Here is a 24,518-nt window from a genome sequence, read left to right on the forward strand (position 1 = left end):
AATCACTGAATTCTACTCCAGAAATCAACATTAGACTGTATGTTAACTACATAAAAATTTTTTTTAAAAAAGGGAACTTCTACTGTTAAAAATATGTATTAGTCTGACATCTGCTTAAAGAAACTGACCCTAGAGGAGCAACAGTAGAAATAGAGAGACTAGTTTGGAGGCTGTTGCTGTAGTCCAAAAGAGAGAGAATGGTGGCATGAACAAAGTTGGTAGCAGCAGAGATTATGAGAAATATGTCCCTTTTGGACATGCTGTAAAGGTGGAGCCAACTTATTGGTGGAGCCAATAGAGATTTTCCTACGAATCATCTCCCAAGTGTTGATTAATAAAAGAGGTCAAAAATGACTCCAGTGTTTCTGGTGGAAACACTTACAAAGCCACTTACAAAGATGGGAATGAATGCAGCAGGAATTGGATGGTTGGAGAAATTAACGATGTTCAATGCAATATGTCTACTAGTCAATTAAGTGAAATGAATACTGGGTATACATGTCCAGAGCTCAGGGAAAAAGTCAGGACTTGGAATGCAAATTGGGGAATCATCAGTAAATAGATACAATTTAAAGTCACAAGACTGTAAAAGGCTACCTAGGAAGTGAATGTAAAGAGAAAAATGAAGTTTTTGGATTGTTTCAAGACTGGAAGAGAAGGAAATACTACCAGAGACTAAGAATCAGAGGGGATAGTGAAGTAGTGAGTGAATATGAGAACATTGTGGTTCAGGACCTGTTGGGCACAGCAAAGATGGCGCTGGCCTGCCTTCTCTTCCGGCTAGAAAAGGCACCACCGTGGCAGTATTGGCGCCAACGTGGCGGTTTCGGTTCCGCATATCTCTGATATTTCCTCCTCTCGCCCAACACACCCTACCCAGTTACTGACTACGTAACCAAACCCCATAGGCTCTCTCCCCACTGACCTCATTTCCCATCCCCTACCCAATATAAGCTGCAACCCCACTCAATAAAGTGAGATCCTGCTTCGACAGATCCCCGAGTGTGGTGTGGTTCGTTAATGCGCCTGGACTCGCGACACTCGCCATCCCGCTCAGCCCCAAGGGGAGCTACCGGCTGGCCCGGATGCTCTCCTCGTGCCTGTTGGCCCGCAAAACCTACCGGAGTCCGACAAGGACCCAAATAAATAAAGTTTTCCAAAAAGGAAGACATGAACAACAGTGATGAATGCTGCATACAAGATGAATAGGAGTACTAAGGATCAGTCACTGAATTTGGCAATGAGCAGCCCTGAAAAACCTTTTAAGATGATAGTTTCATTAGAGTAGGTATAAGAGTAGGAAATAAGGAAGTGGAAACATACTCGTTGAAGGAGACATGATAAAGTGGAGCCTAGAAAATCAAGATGAACTTAAAAGAGGATGTGGAATTCAGGGTGTTTTTTTTAAAATATATGAAATACTGTATATCTATGCTTATCGGAATGATCCAGCAGAAAGAGAAAAAGCTTAGAGTGCAGGAAAAGAGAGAGAGGACAACTGCCAAAGCAATGCCCCTGAGTAGGTAAGAGGAGCTGGGCTCCAGTAGACAACTAGAGGGTTGGCCTTAGATGACAGCATGCACAGCTCAGCCTCTGTGACATGTGAGGAGGAGGAGGCCTGAGAACAGAGGTGGCAGGTTAGTAAAGAGAGAATCAGGAGTCATAGAACTTTTATTTTCTCAGTGAATTAAGAAGCAACATCAGAAAACCATTTATAGATTTGGAAATAATTATAATTTTAATTATATATATGTATATATTATATATAGCAATAAAGCTAAATAAAAAACGATACAAATGGAAAAACATTTCAGTAATAAAGTTATTAATCAAGAAATCCCTATAAACTTTGCTATAGATGACCTAAACATTTGTTTAAAAATGTTTAATTATCAGCATTTTCATATCATAAATCTTAATTTTATTAACATATTACATATTAATAATCATATGGCTGTGTTATACTTCTTATCCAATACTAAAAAAAAAGCCAAGAAAACAAAAGAACAGCAAGACAAGTTCTGCAGAATATCTAAAAGGTTAAGAAAACAGAATCAATATTAAGTAATATTTGCCATAATTTATAAAACAAATAGAGAACTATTTAATCACAAATTCACTATTATATTCATACATAGAATGTGATTTATACTTCTCTCAGAAGAAGTAAGGATTGATTAAAGTATTAGACTATAGTGCTCACTTCAGCAGCACATATACTAGACCATAAAGTTTTTCTGACCATAAAATGGGTTTTCAGCTACCTGCATTATTTAATACAGAAAAAAAATCCATAAAGAAATTATTTTGATAAGAAAAAAAGTGGATGTAGTCCTTCTCTAAATGCTATGTAAATAAATTAATATGTGGTAAAATATATACAAATCAAGCATAATACAACATATCACATACTATATCATATATATCTTGAAGACATTCAAAAATAATTTATCGTGAAAAATTTCTGTAGTTTATGCTAAAATATCAAAGATGACTTTAAACTCGGCAAAACTATTCTAATACTATTAGATAATTAGCAATCATAATCCACAAACTCCAGAAACACATTAATACATTTCTCAGTAAAATGAGCATTTCCTACATAAAATTTTTTGGTTTTGTTTCAGGTGTGTTTGTGTTAAAGAAATATCCTGGTCCTTTCATTTCTTCCTCTTTATTCATTCACACATAGAGTAAGACTGGAAAGTGTTCAGACAGGAAAGATTGTTATGTAACTATAAGGAACAGGAAATAAAATTTACTACCAACAGACCTGCCAATAAAATTACATTGATGGTCTTCATATTTATCATAAGATCCATAAACTACTTAGAATTATATACAGAAAATACACATGTTTTTCAGGGAGAAAGTATAAAGGCTTCCATAATATTTGTCTATATACCACAAGAGTTTCAGGCCCATTGTCACAAATGGCAAATAGTGTGACAGAATTTCAGTAAACATATCAACAGCATCATAAGAGTAAGGGTTATTTTTCCTTCCTGATGGCACACAAGGTATAGGATATAAAAGACAGGAAAACAGTCACCTAGATAATAACAAATATCAAATGAGAATTCTTCCTCCAAGTTGTCAGGGACAGTTAGGGAAAATACGTCAGCAACGAAGACAAAATTCTGTTAGCTACTGCTAACACACAGTGCAGACTTTTTTGTAGTTCATAGAAAAAATTCCTAATACATTCACACACATACACACAATCTTTTTTGTTTGGTTTGGTTTGGTTTTGATTTTGGTTTTTGTGAACAGACAGAAAATAGTTTGGAATTGCAAAAAAGGGGGGGGGGGAAGCTTTCTGGTCTATATGTTCTCCACTGTGAGTGACTAACTTTGCTATTACAGCATGAAAGCAGCCACAGAAAATACCTAAAAGAAAGGTTACAGCTATGTGCCAACAAAATTTTATTTACAAAACAGAGGCAGGTCAGATTTGTTTGCTGACCTTAGATTTAAAGAATTTACTGCAATCATTTTTTGAAGATTGAAAGATAACCAGTCCAATTTTATTGCCCAGCTTTTTCATTACTTTGAGGTTTTTGTTTTACAAACTAACAATGGGGAAAACCTGTTTGTCAACTTTTGTAAGATTAAATGAATTCACAGCAATGAATATTATAAATGTCTTTCTCCATAAGAAAAAAATGAAAAAAAATTTATTTAATATTCCTATAGTCTTACTATGCAGAATAAGTGTTTCTGATCAAAGTAAAGAAATGTTTCATGTGAAATTAAAATATTCAATACTGTGCAATCTAATTACAAACAGTTTGTAAGTTTATTACAAACCGGCACCTAGGAATAAGAATACAATTATTTGAACCACAGTATTACTAAACCCATATATAAAGAATATATGAATTTTACTTTAATATTATTGGAATACACTAAGTGGCATGCTTATATAGGGAGGGATTCTATAAGTCCTAATACCATTGTAGTTTCCTGAAATATCATCTCAACCCAAACTGCTAAATCTAAAAAGATAATATGATCCAACGAGTGCTTAACTGTTAAAAGTACACTTGGTTCCAGATATCTCGATGGAAATCATTTCACACTTTGGACTGGACAAACATGTAGGTATTATATGTCCTAACATGTCTTCTTAGAAGAAAAAAGGAACTGAGCCACACTAATTTCTCATTTCATTAGTACTGTAAATCAATTATCTACCTACTTTCACAAAAATGTATTTTCTAATACATTTGTAATTATTTCCTATGGACATTTTTATAAAAATCATTCACACAATTTCCAAATTTAATAGGAACACTATTATTTTTCTACCACCAAACTTGCTTTTTTTCCTAAATTGTATTAATGAGAAATGGTTCTCATCATTAAATTTATTAACTTTAGATATGCAACTTGAAGTAATAAAACTGATTTCTTCTATGTACGTGGTCTCAGTAGATAAGAACCAAAAAAAGCAGCAAATAAAAATTGCATCACAGGAGGATTAGTAGAAATTACAAATTGCTTCTTATATTTAAAAGTAGGATTTAGTCCCAAAACACTATGAACATCTTTCTATACCTTAGTATTCCCTTTCCATGATATGGAATGGCTTTTAAAATGGCTCAAACATATTTTTATATCCAATTACTTAATAATATTTCTTTAAAGAATGTTGGGCCTCTGAAAACATTCCTGGTGACATTACTGCTACAGTAAAGGAATAAAGACAGCATGCCTGCTGATTTTCATAACCAATAAGTTATTAAAATTTTCATTATAACAAGAAAATCTGTGTTTAGATAGCTTTGAAAATATAATTCTTCTTATTTCTAAATGGAGAAATATTTACAGAAAAAGAATCAATCAGTTGCGTGAGTAGAGAAAGGCAGGCCATTACACACTAGAAGTAAAACAAATAAAGTAGTACTCTTGGTAGAATGTCTTAATGCAGGAAATATTACCCTTAATAATTATGTAGAATATATTAGAAAAGTATTTCATTAAAGAGCTTTGTATTATAGAATCCCAGGACATACTCTAGTTTCTGACTATTGAAAATCACTCAACTTTGAATATTTAGAAAGTGTGTTTAATAAAAACTTCTTTTAAATTGGTTTCTTAATTATGTGAGAAAGAGAAAGAGTGTGTGTGTGTGTGTGTGTGTGTGTGTGTGTGTAAGTGTGTGTGTTGTACTTCCAGTGGTAGGGATGGGAAAGGCTTCCATCCCTTTCATCCATTTTGCGTAAGCTGAACAACTTCAAGTCCTTGAAGACAGTTAAAAGTCTACATGTTAGCATTCCTATTTATCCACATAATTGTTTACCATTCGGACTGAAAGCAATCAAGAGTTCTGGTCATTCCCATTTTGATTAGGAAATTGCAGAGAAAGTCTTCTATAACTTCAGGTATTAGTTGCTTTGAAGGAAGAACTGTTTTCTGTTCCTGAAATTTAAATGCGCAATTATTTATTTTGAAAATATAAAATCATCACTAATCTTTGATTATTGGTACAAATAAGCTGTTTATTTACTCATTCATTTGTTCATTTTTTTCATTTATTTTTGTTGAGGGTTATGTTTCAGGAACCATTTTAATCACTAGGGATAAAGCAGTAATGAATTTACACACTAGATGAAACTCAGTCTTCATACCTAATAGTCAAGTGGATGGATAAAAAAAATGAATAACTACATTAAAAATATATAATATAGCAGATGGCACTAAATGCCTGGCAGAAAAAAAGCAGAGGGATGAAGGGAAGGAGAGCCAAAGGTTGGGCAGATATGTGTGTGGAGCTTGGCTGCTATACATGTAGGGTGATGAAGAAAGATTTCACTGATAAAGTGGAATCTGAGCATAAATCTAGAGGAAGAAAGAGTCATGTTTCAGTTATAGCGTCAGCAAACACAAAGACTCTGAGGCAAGAGTGTGACTAGAACATCTAAAGAACAATGAGGACAGCTTGTCCTTTCAATAGCGAATAAAACATTAAAAAAGGGAAAAAAGGTATGGGCCTTTTAATTATTTCTATTATTATCATTATAAAAAGAAATATAATGAATTTTGGAGCCTTGAGCTTTAGAAACACTATGCTACAGAAGAAATTATGTGCTAGTGAGTGGCTTATCCTACCATTTCATAAAAGAAGTAAGTTTATCAACTATATTGGGGTCAGCTAACTATATATATTAAAACACAGCAGCGCCCATTTGTTTACATATTGTCTACAGCTACTTTCCTACAAGAGAGAAGTGTGTTGCAACAGACACCTTACGACCTTCAAAATCTAAAATATTTACTATATGACCCCAAAGAACAAGTCTGCAGACCCCTGAACTAGAAAAGTAGAGTTATTTCAGCAAGTGAGATATGAAATTAGGACAGCCATAAAACTACCACAAGTCAATATATAAAATAAGTCAAATACTGGGTAGATACTTAAGAATATCAAAGCATCACTGTCTCTAGAGTGCCTTCATTTTCTTTGCATTGGCAAGAACTTACCACTTTAACAGCTGATTATTTAGACAGATCTATTTTCAAATATACAGAAATTTAACAGCAGACTTTTTTCCCTCCTTCCCCTTCTTAACATGGTAATGGTCACACACCAGGTAAATGTTATATACCTGGTAATAGTTACACAGAAATTCAGTGAGGAATCTCTGTTGCCCCAAAAAGTTCTTTTCAGAAGTGCTACACGTGGGCACCTGGGTGGCTCAGTGGATTAAAGCCTCTGCCTTCAGCTCAAGTGGTGATGCCAGGGTCCTGGGATCGAGCCCCTCATCGGGCTCTCTGCTTAGCGGGGAGCCTGCTTCCCTTCCTCTCTCTCTGCCTACCTCTCTGCCTACTTGTGATCTCTGTCAAATAAATAAATAAAATCTTTTTTTAAAAAAAGTGCTACACATAATTTAATGCTGATCTTAATTACTAGTAGCTGCTACCACATTCAAAACAATGATCAGCTAAAGCAAATTTAGGAGGCTACAGAAACCTCCAGACAAATGACTAGGGTTTTTTAACACTCAAGAAAGATAATTTGTAATATCTTCCCCCAAGATCATTTTATTTTAAAGATTTTTATTGATTTATTTGTCAGGAGAGGGATGCAGAGAGAGAGAGAGGCAAGCAGAGAGAGAAGCAGGTTCCCCACTTAGCAAGGAGCCCAATGCAGGACTTGATCCCAAGACCTTGGGATCATGACCTGAGCCAAGGGCAGATGCTTAACTGACTAATCCACCAAGGCGTCCCTCCTAAGATCATCTTAAAGATATTATATAAGAATGTTGATTATGTGCAGAACCCTGCCTCAAACATGGAAGATGCCAGGGTGGCAGAATATAGCATCTCTGCCTGCAAGTCTGCATTCTGGTGGGAAATTAGACATAATTGCTGGATAACGGTATAATATGGCCAGAAGTAAATAAATATTCATTACACAATAATAAATGCTACCTTGGCATTTTTGGTCAATAAATTTGAATATGATATTTAGAATGAGATGGATGGTAGTTGAAGGAATTGGGAATACAGAAGGAAAAGGACAGAGGACTATACGTTTTTTCTTATTTTTTAATGTGTTACAAAACACATTTTAGCATCCATATCTAATACCAAATTCTGTACATTAGTGTTAAAAATCTTTGGTTTAACATCCAGTGATATTAAACATGCAGAGTTCTGAAGGAAGGTGTCATTTTTGTGAAGTTATGCAAGAGTAACCATGATGTAGAAAATTACAATCCAAAAAAGAATAAATATGACTACTTACTTAAAGTGAAGGTACAATGATAAAAACACAGAAGAGAAAAAGGTGTAACAAGTGATAGGACAGCATTTTATATGTAAAACTTAAGTTTATCCAGTAAAACTTAGTCTCACTGCTAAACTATAGATTGTATTCTAACGACACAAACAACAGGTTTTGTTCAATTCTCACCAAAATCTGAGTATCTGTAGCCTGTTCCTGGACCATCTGAATTGCTTTTGCCAGATCTTCCTCACCTTCTGGAATACTAAAATTGTCATCTGGTATCTAAATCAAAGAGAAAGAGAATAGGAAGAGCAATCAGGAGCATAAAAACACCTTACTTCATTTCAGAAAAAGTTTTTCTCACAAAACAATGGATCAAAAAAAAAAAAAATACACTTTATGTAAGACACCATGTCAGGCTGAAGTTCTGTGACAAATGGATAACTTACAAGCAGGACATAACTCAATGTCACCTTTGATAAACTCGAGATCAGCTTATGGGCATTTGTTCTTATATATAAGGATAAACACAGTCTAAACACAGAGATCAGCTTATGGGCATTTGTTCTTATATATAAGGATAAACACAGTCTAAATTTTTTCTCATATAAAACCTTCAGTAATTTCATGTGGCATGTATTCATATTATCTTTATTTTACTAATAGTAATAAAAAGTTTATCTACTGTTTGTTCTTTTACTTGCCCAGGCCACAAACTGCCAGGCTTGCTTTCACAGTTGTACTTACAACGTCTGTCATCTAGGAGCAACTCAATGTACCAACTCTCGGAAATAATGATAAGTTCCATCTGAACGGTGAATTAAAGAGAAGATGTGAGACAGGAACTACATTATACAGAATTATAGTTAAGCTGAAGGGAAACATGGGATCTGAGCTACAGACAGTAGTGGGACTCTGGGAAACCCATCCAAGAGCAGAATGGATATTAAGGAATGCATGCTGGATAGAGATGACAGTCTGTAATAAGGATCCACAAAGCAAGGGAGAAGAAGCTAACTTTGAAGCACAAGTACCAGGAAAACCAAAAGAGCCAGATGCATTAACCAATCCAAACTTTCAAACAGAACTTTTACCCTTCACTCTTAAATAGTTGGTATTAGGTAATTCAGCGAAAAACCAGCATCTCTTAAGGAAAACAAAAAATTATAAAGTAAAATGAATGTTTCATAAGAATGACTAGTGAATTTACAGGCTAAATACCTAAAATGAAAAAATTACCTCTTCATATTCATAATCATCTTCAGATGCTTCAGTTATGGTGACCTCTGAAATCTTGTCAAGTGTCAATCTCAAAATATATGAAAAAATTATTTATTAAAATTGATTTGATGTTAAAATTTAGTATCAGATCCAGTTATCTTACCAAGATGGTAAATGTAATTTAAACTGTTTTTTAAAATTTCTCTTCCCCGTACAACCTACGAATACATTTTGAAACAAAGTATTTTTTATTATTACTTTAAATTATTGTTCTACATAACCCAAACCTATGAAAAACTACCTTTCCATATGTCTATTTACTATCTAATGATTTCCAATTCAAGTCTAAGGCTTATAAAAATGTACATAATAAGATAATATAAATTAGAAAGAGATAAGAAAAATGATAGACAGGAAAACTATGGCAGTAAATTTTTTAAATCTATTTCAAACTAACTTAATTTCCCAGAGCTCCTGAGTCTCTCACAGTGTACTCTGACTTCTTTATTTAAAGTACTATGAATTTTTCAGAAGCACACCTATATTTAAATATAAGTAAAAAACACATTTCAATGTTTTCATAATAAAAGTTACTTTAATCTCATTTTTATTACCTCAATTTTAAAATTAAATTTTGTTCTCAGAAAAGGAAGCCTAATTTTTAAGCAAATATAAACTATACAGTAATCCTAATTCAGTACTTCATAAATTATCAAAAAATTAACATTACCCAACTTTTGTATCAACACAGATGGGACTGGAAAAGATTATGCTGAGTGAAATAAGTCAAGCAGAGAGTCAATTATCATATGGTTTCACTTACTTGTGGAGCAAAAGAAGTAACACGGAGGACATTGGGAGATGGAGAGGAGAAGTGAGTTGGGGGAAAGCAGAGGAGGAGACAAACTATGAGACACTGCGGACTCTGAGAAACAAACTGAGGGTTTTGGAGGGGAGCAGGTTGGGGGACTGGGTGAGCTTGGTGGTGGGTATTATGGAGGGCACGGATTGCATGGAGCACTGGGTGTAGTGTATAAACAATGAGTTTTGGAACACTGAAAAGAAATAAAATTAAATTGAATGATATAAAAAAAGAAATGAACATTAAAATATCAGGGAAATGACCCTAATAAAAAATTCTAACAGCATGGTTATAAGACTTTCAAAAATTACAAGTTACTTTAATTATAAATGATAATTTCAAGATAATATTTAATTTTGAAAGAAATCACAACATACACCAATAACATTATTTTGTTTACATTTTTCCTAATGTATACATGTGATTATACCAAGTTCAAAATGTTTGAAATTAAGCTTTTTAATATACAGTAATGGTTATGAAAATCAAAGATGAGATTAGCCTAGTTTTCATCCTGCTACTGGTTATGAGAAATCATCTTCCAAGAGCTAGCGAAAGGTGAATAAAACACCTGAAGCTACTGGTAATAAGAATTGGTATCATTTACTAAGTATTTAACAGAAGCCAAGCCCTGTCCTTAAGGTCTTTACATGATCAATCAACTCCTTCTGTCTTCATCCTACCTACAAGCTATTTTCATCTCCATTTTGTAGATCAGGACTTACAGGCACAAGGTCACACAAGCTAGGACCTAACACAGCTGGGAATCAGCCCTGGAGTTAGGTTTCACTACACTAGCCTTAAACCTCTCATTATTCCATGTTTGTTTTCTATATTACGTAAACACTTGAAGTGTTTGCCAATTATCTTACACACAGTTCTAAACCTCTAAAAGATAAGTTATGTAGTCTTTAGTTACTCAGCTCCATCATAAGCTATAAGTCTTCACTGTTTGCTTTATCCACTTGAGGATGCACTTAAACCTAGTTCAGTTATAACCAATCCTTAGGAACCTGATACTGTCAAACAAGAATGTATCTTCCCAAAAAATGGTGAAAAGTGATTTAGGCTCAAAAAAATAACTATTTAATTCACTAATTAAACAACTAATTAAATGACTAATTAAAAACTAGATTTTTAATTAAATTAATCTAATTTAGTAGATTAGTAGATTAAAATACTACAGAAATAAAAAGCTGCATAAAGTTGCATACCTGCAGCTGATCCTATAATTTTTAACTTACCCGTACTGGGTACCAGGACTAAAGTATATACTATGTTAGTTATCTACTGCTATGGAACAGTTTCCTATAGCACTGACCCCACTCTCCTTTAATCCCTTGCCAGCAGCATTCTTAAAGACCATGAGACTTCCACTAATAGTCTGTTCAAGGTATTTTAGCTTTCACTAACATCCTACTTAAAGAACTTCCAACATCTGTCCTATATTCAGTTCCAGGGCCACTCTAATACTGTAAAGTATTTCTTATGTTGGAATCCCACTTTCAGGTATCAAAATCTGTACTTTTTATTATTGCTACATAACCAACTCCCCAAAACTTAAGGCCTAACAATAAGCATCCATTATCTCATAGTATCATGGTCAAGAATTCAGTGGTGACTTAGCTTGTGTATTTTGATTTGGAGTCTCTCATGAGACCTCAGTCAAGAAGGCAGCCAAGCCTGCTGTCTTCTGAAGGCTCAGCTGAGGCAAGAGGATTCATTTCAAAGATGAACTTTGTTGGCTGAAGGTTTCAATTCTTCCCCATGTGGGTCTCTCCATAAGCTTCTTAAGCCTTCTCAAGATATAGTGGTTAGCTACCTCCAGAATAAGAAATACAAGAAAACAAAGTAGAAGCCACAATACCTTTTATGACCAAGCCTCAGAAGTCACACATCATCATTTACTCACTATCCTATCGGTTACATAAGTCAACCCTATTCAGTACATAAGGGAATTATACAGGAGTATGAGGACCAGGATGCGGAGATCACTGGGCATCATTCTGAAAGCTGGCTATCCTAATACCTTAAGAGGTTTCAAGAGTATGAAAGGAGTTAACATATGTAAAGCATTTAGAATGGTGCCTGGCTTCTAGTTAATGCTATGCAAGTATTTGTTATTGTGTTCCTCTTCTAGAAAGAGAGGAGTACCTGTGGAAAAGTCTCATAAGTCTTCCATGGCCCAGTTCTCCCATGCATTAAGATAAATGGATTAAAAAATACATTCTAAATCTTCCTCCTTTCTAAATTTATATCTTTCTGACACATTTTCACTTAATTAGATGAAATTTCCTGAGGTTCAGCTACAGGAAATCAGTCTCTTTTTTTATGGAAAAGAATGCCCTCTTCTGAATGACAGTTACTAAAACTTGATTTTGTAAGAATCACTTGTCTTTAAGTCTCCAGAAAAGCAATGCCATCCTTAATCACTGATCATAACATAAAAATTTCACAAGAAGTAAACATTCTAAAATCATTTGGATAGACTCTGAAATTGTAAATAAGCCAACTGATAAGATTATGTGAAGATGAAACATCAAAGCATAGGTTGTTAATGGCAATATACAGAAAAAAGTGATTTGTCCTCAAAGCTTTGGAATTATCAAACTTGCCACACTGCTACCTAGAAAATACTCGAGGCAACAGCTTTCAAATCCTAATAATACATTATGTTTCCCCAAAATCAAAAAGAATGAAAAAATATCATTTTATAAACCTTAAAAAGTATTGTCATATGGATCACTATCATATTTATCCTAATAACAATCCTGTGAGATTGAGTAACACAGATACAGTCATTTCTAAATTAAAAAAAAAAAGAAAGAAAATGAATCAAGGAGATTAAGAAATTTGACAAAAACCATATACCTACTAGTTTCCTGAATAAAAAGACCAGGAATTTTCTACAATATCATATTTCTACAGTTTCTACATGTTTCTACAGCGACACAAAAAGAATGTGCAATTTCTATCAAAATCTTAAGCAATGGGCTCTCACTTATTTTCCAAACCGTGAAGTGTTATTTTATCAACAGCTAAATCAAGTCATTTAAACAGCTCAATTTGAAGACCCTGAAGGAGGGAGAGGTATAAAAAAGCTACAGGGCTGCAGGCCGAAAGATAAAATCAGCCAAGGGCAATAGATTAATGAGACAAAAGGTCAGGAAGAGGACAAACATCCAAAATAGAAACCACTATTTTCCTTGATTGGTATTTTCAGTATCCACAAAAATGATTTGTAGAGAAAAATCTTCCCAGGAGCAACTGATTTGAAATGTGATGTTGCAGTGTTACTGAAGAAATAAATGTAGTTTGGCAAGTATGTTTGTATGCATCTGTCTATCTGGCTTAGCTGGCTGGTAACACAGGGACAAATGCACAAAAGAATCCCCAAATAACTGTGTGGCAGTTTACAAACAAGCATACAGTAAAAAAATATATAAAAATAAGTAAATATGAAAATTAAAAGAGAACGAGAAAGAAGAGAAATAAGACAAAGGTAAAGCTGCAGTGTACCTGCCATAAAGTCTCATGAATTTGGTCAAACCTAAATCACAGGTTTGACCCAAAGCTTCCCAGCAGTCAGGGTAAAGAGGGCAATGTAATTAGATACCAATTCAGTATCCATCCAATGAAAACAGAGGAGTTTCTCAGCAGATGTACACCAATTTCTGGCTCTGAAGCCTGAGAAATACTTCGCTCTTCGGTTATCATAAAAAGGACACTGTGGATGGTACAGATATTGATTTTCTTGGCCCTTGGAACAGCCAGAAAGACTGAGTGAAGCAAGATATGATGAAACACCATGTGTAAAAAAGGTTGGAAAGCACTGCTTTAGAAACAGTGTTGCCAGGATAGGAATAAGCAATTGACCAAGAACTGTCTGACTGATAAAAACCCTTTACTCTGGTTCTACTTTTACTGAACAACTTTCTTGTGTAATCTAATCTCTTAAATGATCCTATTCTCCAGGAAATGTCCATACAATGAAGCTGGTCACAGTTCTCAGGCAAGTGATTTTTTTTTTTTCCATTGCAGAATAAACCAGAATTCTGGCTTAAAATCAGTTTCCTAACGCCAACCTGCTTCTGAGTCCTTCCAAAATTCCCTTTTTATTATCTGCCTAGTATTCCTTCAAAGAACATTGTTGAACTCCATTTCCAAAATTCATTTTTTCTGTCCTTTCTATTTCCTTCAGATGTAGTTAATGCCTTTCTGCCTGTTCGAGGTCAACTTGACATTTGAAATTGGGCCTGGTTTTCTAGTCTGCTCTTGCCCAGGGTACAGTCTGTGATTCCCCTTCCTCCCTGACCTGCAGACACAGCCCATAGCACCACCCACTTTCTGGAGTCAGAGTCTACACTCAGACCAAGGGTCTCACTCCACATGTCCACTCGTTATGGAAGAAATTTAGTAGGACTTGTGATTTTGCATACTATGAATCAGTTCCCTATACTTGGTCACCATGAGTGAACTAATTGGTTGTTTCTACACTAGCAGAATTTGTACCAGATCCTTACCTTGTAGATCCTATCAGAAAATAGGCCAATATACATCCACACTGAAATTGCCGGGAAACCCTAAATCCAACACAGCACTACAGAAGACACAACTGCAAGAAGCCTCAGAGAAACATTTCAGCTGGGGTAACGGAGCAGAGCTTGAGGTCACAGTTGATACAATGGGGTCACAAACACGGTTCTGCAAATGGACCCCAGCCAGAAAGCTATGAACAATTTTCAGATGTGAGCACCATACAAACTTCCTCACACTGGTCTCTTCCATTGCTGCAACTGGGGGTAGTGATCACTGCCAGCCACAGCATCTTTATAAAGAACTGGAGTGAAACATATAGCTAATTATATTTTACATGATTTCCCAAAGCTACTATAGTCAGAAATTGCTTTCTAATCTTTGCCATCACTGCAGAGCCAATGTACACAGAGGCAATCGAAAATCTAGCCTGGATCCTCGATGATCAACATTTTACTTACTAAATTGAAATAAAAGTACTGTAAATAGCAAACATCATAGTCATGGTCCACTTTCTAAGGAATGCCAGTTTCAATAATGTAAGTTAACTGAATAATATATACCAAAGATGGCAAATAACTGGCACACTTGCTTCCACTTCCCCCATTGTTGTTTGCTTCCAACAGTCTTTCCCACTAAGGCTTCAGGGGATCTCAGAACACTTACTAACACAACATACCAGAAAGCCTCTACTGATTCAACAGACTCGGCAAGAGTGGAAGTTTACGGACTACTCCTGCCCCAGACACCACCGCCATCTTCTGCCTCAGAAGCTGAAAAATAAGTTTTTTTCAAAATATAAGTCTCTTTGTTCTCATGGTGGGTGGTGGTTTAAGTTTTTCCAACTTCTAAGCCAGGAGATCCAAGGATATGAGCTCTACATATTATACCTCTTATCTGAAAATATAAAGGCCAGTAGTTAAGAAACTGGCCTATAGCTTTCTTACTTCAATTATATTCCTTAGACCAGCAGCACCTGCAGCACCTGGGAGCTTGTTAGCAATGCAGAATCTCAACCCTGACTGGGACTTACTGAATTAGAGTCCTTTTTTAAAGATCAATATTCTTTGATTCATATGCACATTAAAGTTTGCCCAGACTAGAGGGCACACAACAAAATACAATTTTTTTCTTTTCAAATAGCTTATGATTTTCATGCAGGTGAAATTTGGCACGACGGGTTTAGTTACATGTTTTTTGGTCTAGAGTCTACATTCAGACTGTCTATCCTTTTATTTGAATATATGTAGGGTGCAACTAAGCACCCAGGGGAAAATTCGTTTTTCCAATGACAGTAAGAAATAGGTGACTTGAGTACATAATGATTATTAAGGCTTTTAAAAATATCTTCTCACTCAATACTATAAACATTCCAGAGAAGAAACAAAACAGATGGGAAAAATAACTAAATGTTAAAAATAATAGAATTTTAAATGAAAAAAATTCAATTTTAATTAAAGTGATCAGTGAACATTACTATTGCAATGAAAGATGGTCTATGGATGTCATTTAAGAAAACAAGCATGAATCTTATTACATGGGGTATCTAAGTATGATGACCATATTTCAGGTGACTAGTTTAGTAGAATCTATAATTTTGCACTTTCATAAACAGTTGACTTTGGGACTGCATTCAGAGTTGATTAGCTTCAAAGGACTGGCTTAAACTCACTCAACCCTCAGAAATTGCTGTTGGGGCCAAAGGAGACCTTTTCAGTGGCCAGCAAACATGTCCATGATCTAACTAGTGAAATTCTTAGTGTTGGAATGCCTTGTAAGATAAAATAATCAAAATCTAGTTAAGGGAGCGACAATCAGTGCAAAGGGAGGTACACTTTGGGGGAGGTTCACTTTCTTAGATTCCACATATTCCATTATTCTTCCTTGAACAAGTCTTTCAACAAGTAGCAACAAAATCAATTAAGTATTAGCTTTCTTAGTACAGTAATACCAGCCTGCATCTGCAGTTGGATTGAGCATTCCCAAATGTCCACAGCCACATATTAACTGCAGTTCCCACTGTAACTGAAAACCTTACCCAAGAGTACTCATTTCTAACACAGAATTCATTGTCAAAGACAGCCAACCTCTACAAGCACTTGACCCTTTACAAAGCACATAGTTAAAACCTAGCCTTGTAGGGCAATTGGGTGGCTCAGTGGGTTAAAGCCTCTGCCTTCAGCCCTGGTCATAATCCCAGGGTCCTGGGATCAAGCACTCCATCAGGATCTCTGCTCAGCAGGAAGCCTACTTCCCCAGACTTTCTCTATGCCTGCCTCTCTGCCTACTTGTGATCTCTGTCAAATAAATAAATAAAGTCTTAAAAAAAAAAAAAAAACTTGCCTTATATTTTACAATGTTGCAAATATCTTTCAAATGAAGAGTTCTCCAGAGAACTCATACTCTGTAAACAGATTTCTTAAAAGCTCTGGAGATAGCTAAAAAAGGAACTAGGTTCATGTGTGTTTGTATCTTGCCTTGTGGAAGTTTAAAAAATAAAAGCAGCTATATCCTGAACAGCTCAGAAGAGAAACAGATAACTCCTACCTTTACACCTATTAGATTACAAAGAAGGGGTGTTGCAGGGTTAAGAATTATTTTTCCTCTACACAGTCTCTGAACTCATAATAGAACCTTTACTAATGAAGCCATTTCCCTCATAGTGGATCCTGGCTATTTCTGGTTTGGGCCCTATTAATCTGTACATAATGTTCTTTATGTTTAAATGTTTAACACCAAAGAAAAGGGTAACTTCCTGGAGAATTAGAGTCAGTATTTTGCAAAGACTTGATATTTTGTTGTCTAGTGTTCTACGGAGCATCTGTTCAGTCATAAATAAGGGCAGCCCAAGACCAAACGCAGTAGATTAAAAGTGATTAAGTATATGTGCAAAGTAGAGAACATCAGATTTCTGATTCATTTGTGCATATTATAACTTTTATTTATCTACTGTGATAGTTCAATTAAATTACCTGAGATCTAAAGACTTGAAACTCAGAAAGTCTCACTTCAGCAACTATCACAATTGCCTTAAGCAACAATGTCAAATAACATTATACAGTCAACTCTTAATTATGCATGTTAAGAGAGCCCGGGGAAACAGGGATAATTGGCATTCTAAAGTAATCCTCGAACTTCATTTTAACTAACAGTTAAAGCCTCTCTCATGACTAAACCTCTTACCTAAACACTGAATGTAGGAAAATTGGCAAAATATGTAGTTTTGCTATCCCTTGACTACCCTTTGGTTGAAACACAAAATATCAGCCAACTAAAGAAAGATGGAAGAAAAGCAAAGGGGACAGGTAATTCAGAAATTCGATAACAAAATTGTAAAATGTTAGAGTCATTTATATTTACAAATATGACTACTTGGAAAATTCTTTGTAAGACAGGTTTTGTGCAGACTACTATATATTGACAGTTGTGACTCAGCAATCTCTCTGAAAATTAAGTAAACCTAAAACTAGGCTATATTGAAGTCCCACAACTTGCAAAAAAGCTAACTCAGTGTGTTTGTTTTAGATTAACAATTAAACTACATATTACAGGAATCATCTTAATGTAAATAAAAACAAAATGCCTGGGTACCATTCACTACCAGGGACACTAGATAACTTTACACTTGATGTAAGTAAGTTCTGAAAGAATTGTTGACTCATTTCTGAATTTAAAAAGGAATATTACTGGAAAAGGCAGCTATTTATAGAGTTATGAATAGTATATAGCCTCATTTAAGACATTGAGGCACCAACATTTCATTTAAATTGATTTTGAACTATTCAAACTTACATTCCTACAAAAATGATTGCCTTAAATAAAACACTACATATTATCTTTGGTCTTTGCAACTAAGTTCTTCAAAGCTCCTCGAAGTACCATTGTGTACAGACAGAGCCTAAGTCAGGACAGGTGAAACAGTTTGCCAAAGCCCACAAAATGATATCACTGTTAGATCTCTAAAGTCTTGAATTAAAGCTGGGGCATTCACAGTTGGACAAAAAATAAAGTAGATTTTAGAGTTTCCTCGATATCTTTAAGAACAAAACAGATAATCATCTCTCTCCTACCTTCCTGGGGAAAAAAAGGTATCTTTTTCTCATGAACTCTCCGATCTCTCCAGTACAATTAAGTCTACATGCCTAGACAATGTGAGCTCAAAAGCCATCCCAAGAAACAGTGAACCTAATTATTCACATATCGCTATTCCATTTTTCTCGTATTTCCACTGTTAATTGTTCATCACTATCTGATTTCTTCCTAACATCTCTGAGCCTCTCAGCTCTCCAGTCATCATTTAGTTGCTTTAAAATAAAAATGCAATAACTGTATTAAATAGCCAAAATTGAAACTACCTAGGAAGTTGACGCTTACAAAACAAATCATTTTAAGCACTGGACAACGGAAGTATCTGCAGAATCACAGGCTGAATGCTCAGAGCTTCAGCTCATTAAAGCCCAGAGGCAGAGGTCCTCCCCGGTTTCCTAACTTGCCTGACCGAACTGATTCCCACGATATTCTGAAGGCTGGGGGCTTATTTGGGAAGCCCTAAGGAGGGCTCAATCAATTCGTTGTACCATCCTAACAGGAAACTTCCATCCAAAGTTTGCAGAGTGGTTACTAAGTACACGATTCCCGAAGGTTCTTCCAACAGGAACACGGTAGCCTAACACTCCCAAAAGGCATGTCTTTGCGGCGGGTGGCTCTCAGGGGTACACGGTGTCGCGGACGCCACCTTGAGGTCCAGGAGGCGTTCTGGCCGGCTGCGAGGCCACAAACCGCAGAGGACGCCCCGGATGGGAAGCCCGCGCCCTCGCCCATAAACCCGTTACCAAAGGGAGCGCCTGAGGCCGCGCCTACACGTAAGGATACGCTCCAGGTAGTAGGCGCCCTCGGCGGCCACCGACTCCGCGGTGTCCCCAGCCGCCGTGAGGTCCATGCCCAACGCTTCCTCCAGCACCCGCAGGGCTGACGAGGGCATCCCTTGCTTAGCAGCCATAGGAGGCGCTCCCGGGCCCCGCCCCCGGACAGCCTCGCGTCTCCCGGAGACCAAAAGCCAAGACGCTCGCCCACAACCGCACGCAGCTCTCGCGAGACTCTGACACCCTCGCGGCTCCCACCCGGCCAGCTCCGCGCTCTGAAGGGCTGCCCAGCCTTAAAGCGTTGTTGCCCTCTGACCTGCGCTGGTTACCACGGCAACGTCGTTGCCTCGTTACCTGGGACGCAGTTCCTGGAGTGGATGAGAGGAGGAGCAAGAAACAGTTGGCTTGGATTATGTACATTTTCATACAGAACCAGCTTTTCTTTTCTTTTTTTTTTTTTTCCTCCCCGTTTCTCGACCCTAGCGTTTCTTTCTCGCTTCATTTTCTTACCTAAGTTTCCTTTCTCCTGGTTTTTACATACCCATCATATCAGCCCCTTAATTTTATGTGTGGAGACCCTTAATTGTCCCTAGGGAAGACTCCTGGAAAAAAGAAAGAACCAGGGTACAGGAGGAAAAAAAAGAGAGAGAGAGAGAGAAATTATTATTGAGAGACTGGCTCAGCAGCACTAACCTCAGTCGCTTAGCAATAAAGACCTAGGGTAGTCACCTTGGTCAATTTCCTCCTTGGCTTCCTTTAAAATATTTATCTGGACATGTGTTTTGACTTCAATTTCATACACTGGGGCTTGAAAGAGTATGTAAAGTGTTGACTTCTGCTAAGAGAAAGACACTTTTATAAGAACTATGAGGTACAGACAGTCTTAACACAATGTGTGATAAATAATATTGGCCCAATCACACACGCTCCTTTTGCAATGACAGACTCTTCAGGTTTGTATTGTGTATATATCGGAAGCATCTGCTAGGCCTTTTTCGTTGCAGATTCTTTTCCATTCTATGTTTTTTGATGAAAACTGGATGCCATGTGTGGAATATAAGAAACAGCACAGAGGATCATAGAGGAAGGGAGGGAAAACTCGATGGGAAGTCATCAGAGAGGGAGACAAACCATGAGAGACTCTTAACTATAGGAAACAAACAGGAGTTCCTGGCGGGGAGGTTATTGGGTGATAGACATTAAAGAGGGCATGTGATGTGATGAGCACTGTGTGTTATAGGCAACTGATGAGTTATTGAACTCTACATCTGAAACTAATGTTGGCGAATTGAATTTAAATTAAAAAAGAAAACAAAGAGCAATTCATTATAAAAGCTCCCATTTATTACCAAAAAAATATAATAATTATAGTGGTAACTTCCTAATAGATGATTGAGAGCCTGGATGTTGGAACCAGAGCCTGCTCCAACACTTACTAGTTGCATTCAGAGTCTGGCCCCAATACTTACTAGTTAGGAAACCTTGGGGCAAACCACTTACTGCCTCCAGCCTCAATTTCCTCATTTATAAAATGAGGATAATAATAATACCTTCTACAAACCATTGTTGCAAAGGGTAAAATATAAAGAATGAGGAACTTACCAGACACAAAGTAGATACTAAGAAATAGATTTGTTTTCTATTGATGTTAATTGCTTAGTTTTGTTACATTTTTTAGAAAAACCAAGGGTCGCAATTAGTCATAATCCTCCCTCATTCCTCATATTTATTATTAATAACTTATTCTTTGTCCTTGATGTCTCACACCAAACATACCCTCAATGTTCATCAAATGCAAGAAACAATTATCAGGGGCTGAAAATACAGGAGAAGAACTCTGAAATTGGGGAATCAGCTGCTTTTACAGAAAGTCTGTTATTTGTTCCAAAGGGAGACATTACCTCACACACTCAGGTTTGTCTTCTGTAAACACTTGCTTGAGAAATGGCCTGGGTGAGGAATGGTCAGGGTTTTGCACATCCAGCAAGGCATGAAGGAGCATGAGAGAGCCAGGAAGCAAGGTCTTTCTGAACAATTAATGTTTACTTTGATTCATGTGTGTGTGTTACATTGGCTGTTGGCTGTTGTTAGCTTTTAGATATAATATGTATATCATGTTCTACATAAGGTTTGAATCCTGGCTCTTCTGTATGACCTTAGTTAACTTAAGCTCCTTGAGCCTCTAGTTTCCTCTTCTCTAAAACGGATATTTTAATACCTATGTTACTAAAATATAAATAGTAAATGAAATGTCTTCTATAGGAAAATGTATATTTACCTCTCCTGCTTATTTTTTAATTAGATTATTCATTTGGAGAGTGTTGAATTGTATAAGTTCTTTATATATTTTGGACTAACCATTTATCAGATATGTCATTTGCAAATATCTTCTCCCATTCCATAGGCTTTCTTTTAGTTTTGTTGATAGTTTCCTTCACTGTGCAGAAGCTTTTCATTTTGATGAAGATCCAACAAATTATTTGTGCTTTTGTTTCTCTTGCCTCAGGAGACCTGTCTAGAAGCAGTTTGCTACGGTCCAGTTCAAAGAGGTTACTGCCTGTGTTCTCCTCTGAGATATTTATGGTTTCAGCTCTCATAGCTAATTCGTTCATCCATTTTGAATTTATTTTTGTGTATGATGTAAGAAAGTGGTCCAGTTTCATTCTTTTGCATGTTGCAGTCCAATTATCCCAACACCATTTGTTGAAGAGACTGTCTTTTCCCCATTGGAAATTGTTCCCTGCTTTGTTGAAGATTAGTTAACCTAGAGTTTTGGGAAACTTTCTCAGTTTTCTATTCTGTTCTGTTTATCTATGTCTCTGTTTTTGTGCTAATAACATACTATTTTGATCACTACAGCTTTGTCATATAACTTGAACTCCAGAATTGTGATGCCTCCAGCTTTGCTTTTCTTTTTCAAGGTTTCTTTGGCTATTTGGAATCTTCTGTGGTTCATAACAAATTTTAGGACTTTTTGTTCTAGTTCTGTGTAAAATTAAAAAGTAACACAGGAAAAAACAGGTATTGATGAGGATGTGGAGAAAGGGGAGCCCTCTTGCACTGTTGGTGAGAATGCAAACTGGTACAGTCCTGGAAAACAATATAAAACTTCCTCAAGGGACGCCTGGGTGGCTCAGTTGGTTAAGCAGCTGCCTTCGGCTCAGGTCATGATCCCGGCGTCCTGGGAGAGAGTCCCACATCGGGCTCCTTGCTCAGCTGGGAGCCTGCTTCTCCCTCTGCCTCTGCCTGCCATTCTGTCTGCCTGTGCTTGCTCTCCCTCTCTCTCTGATAAATAAATAAAATCTTTAAAAAAAAAAAAACTTCCTCAAAAAAGCTAAAAATAGAACTACCCTATGATCCAACAATCACAATACTGGGTATTTACCCAAAGAATAAAAAAATACTAATTCTAAGCGATACATGCACCCTGATATATCTACAACAACCAAATTATAGAAACAACCTCCACTGATGAATGGGTAAAAAGATGTGGTATATATGCACAGTGGAATATTACATAGCCATTAAGGAGAGTGAAATCTTTCCATTTGCGATGACCTGGATGGAATTAAAAAGTATTATGTTAAGCAAACTAAGTCAAAGAAAGACTAATACCATATGATTTTACTCATATGTAGAATTTAAGAAACAAAACAAACATGAAAAAGTGGGGGGACAAGAGAGAAAGAGAGGCAAACCAAAAAACAAACTCTCTGCCATGGAGAACAAACTGATGGTTAGTAGATGACAGTAGGTGGAGGGGTGGGTTCAATAGGTGATGCTCACCACAACATCTGTTCTATGGAAGTGTTGAATCACTATATGGTACACCTGAAACTAATGTTGTGCTGTATGTTAACTAACAGGAATTTAGTGAAAAACTTTTAAAAAATACAAAATAGTAAATGAAATTAAATATGTAAAAAGCACTTATCTCCATATCTAATATATCAAATATTTTTAATAAAAAATTGTTAATAAAATTGACTTAAAATGTTGAGTGATATGCTGATCCCAAACTGCATATTATATTTGGAAGAAACTTACATATATAGGAACAATTTTAAGACAAAACTTAAATGTTTTTAGAAACATGTAGCACTCAGAGCCTCTGGGTGGTTCAGTTGGCTAAGTGTCTGCCTTCTGCTCAGGTCACAATCTCAGGGTCCTGAGATCCAGTCCCACATCCCACATTGGGCTTCCTGCTCAGCCAGGAGTCTGCCTCTCCCTCTGCCTGCCCCTCCTCCTGCTTATGCATGCATGTACTCTCTCACTATCAAATAAATAAACAAAATCTTTTTAAAATTTTTATGAAAACATGTAGCACTCAAAAAAGGGGAAGGTTTAGGGTGCCTTGGTGGCTCAGTGGTTAAAGCCTCTGCTTTTGGCTCAGGTCATGATCCCGGGGTCCTGGGAATGAGCCCCGCATCCGGCTCTCTGCTCAGAAGAGAGCCTGCTTCCTCCTCTTTCTCTGCCTGCCTCTCTGCCTACTTGTGATCTCTGTCTGTCAAATAAATAATTTTTTTAAAAAGGGGGGAGAAAGGTTTTAATAGAATCATAAGAAAACAAATAATGACCATTATCCACCACATCAGGTAGAAGAGAACTGGGAAAGATTCTTGTCAAAGAACTTTTTATTTTTTTATTAAAAAAATATTATAACTCGAAAAAAATACCATCACTGTACTCCTCAAAAAATTTGTTTTAATCTGGACATCTTATTCTCTAAAAATTCCAAATAACCGAAGTTTAACTTCAGAGTTCACAATCTGACTATATCAATTTCATGGATTTTAAATTGACAAGTCACCCAAGATATTTTTGGTTCAATTATAATTTAAACACATTTCACAGGGACCTACATTACAGTATATTTAAAAGTTCAAATGAAAAGCATCTTTAAAATTTTTAAAACTTTAGATCTCTATGATAAACATGTAACTTGTTAAAACAATGAAATAAAAGAAAAGATAATCTTAACAAATACAATTAGAATCCAACAATTTGTTAAGATAATCTTAACAAATACAATTAGAATCCAACAATTTGTTGGGAATTCTGGTAAAGAGACTCTTACTCTGTTTCTTGGGACTTACGTTCCAGAGTTGCCACAGCTACCTTGTAAATATAAAGGAAATTTCTGTCCAAGAACTGAGTCAATGTGAAAAAGCAAGAAAACCCAAGCCCAGATAAAATTACCTGAACCTCTAGTACACACATATATTTCCTTGTTCTGTCAGCTGAGAACCTAGAAACAATATCCCTATAAAAATGAGCACATCTATGAGCACATTAAATGCCT

General features: G+C 36.2%; 1 protein-coding gene across 1 annotated transcript in view; it reads right to left on the reverse strand.

The window, feature by feature from the left end:
* The window catches only part of SPAG16 (sperm associated antigen 16), a 1,020,752-nt gene extending 1,001,311 nt beyond the window's left edge, over positions 1–19,441 (reverse strand). The window contains exons 1-4 of the mRNA XM_059168131.1: positions 19,227–19,441; positions 8,975–9,021; positions 7,922–8,017; positions 5,306–5,424 (exon numbers count right to left, since the gene is read on the reverse strand). Coding sequence (XP_059024114.1) covers positions 5,306–5,424; positions 7,922–8,017; positions 8,975–9,021; positions 19,227–19,353 — 389 coding nt within the window. The 5' untranslated portion in view covers positions 19,354–19,441. The remainder of the gene's footprint in view (positions 1–5,305; positions 5,425–7,921; positions 8,018–8,974; positions 9,022–19,226) is intronic.
* Positions 19,442–24,518: the final 5,077 nt, after the last annotated feature.

Source organism: Mustela lutreola, chromosome 3 (genome assembly GCF_030435805.1).
Source record: "Mustela lutreola isolate mMusLut2 chromosome 3, mMusLut2.pri, whole genome shotgun sequence".
In the NCBI taxonomy this organism is placed as follows: Eukaryota; Metazoa; Chordata; class Mammalia; order Carnivora; family Mustelidae; genus Mustela; species Mustela lutreola.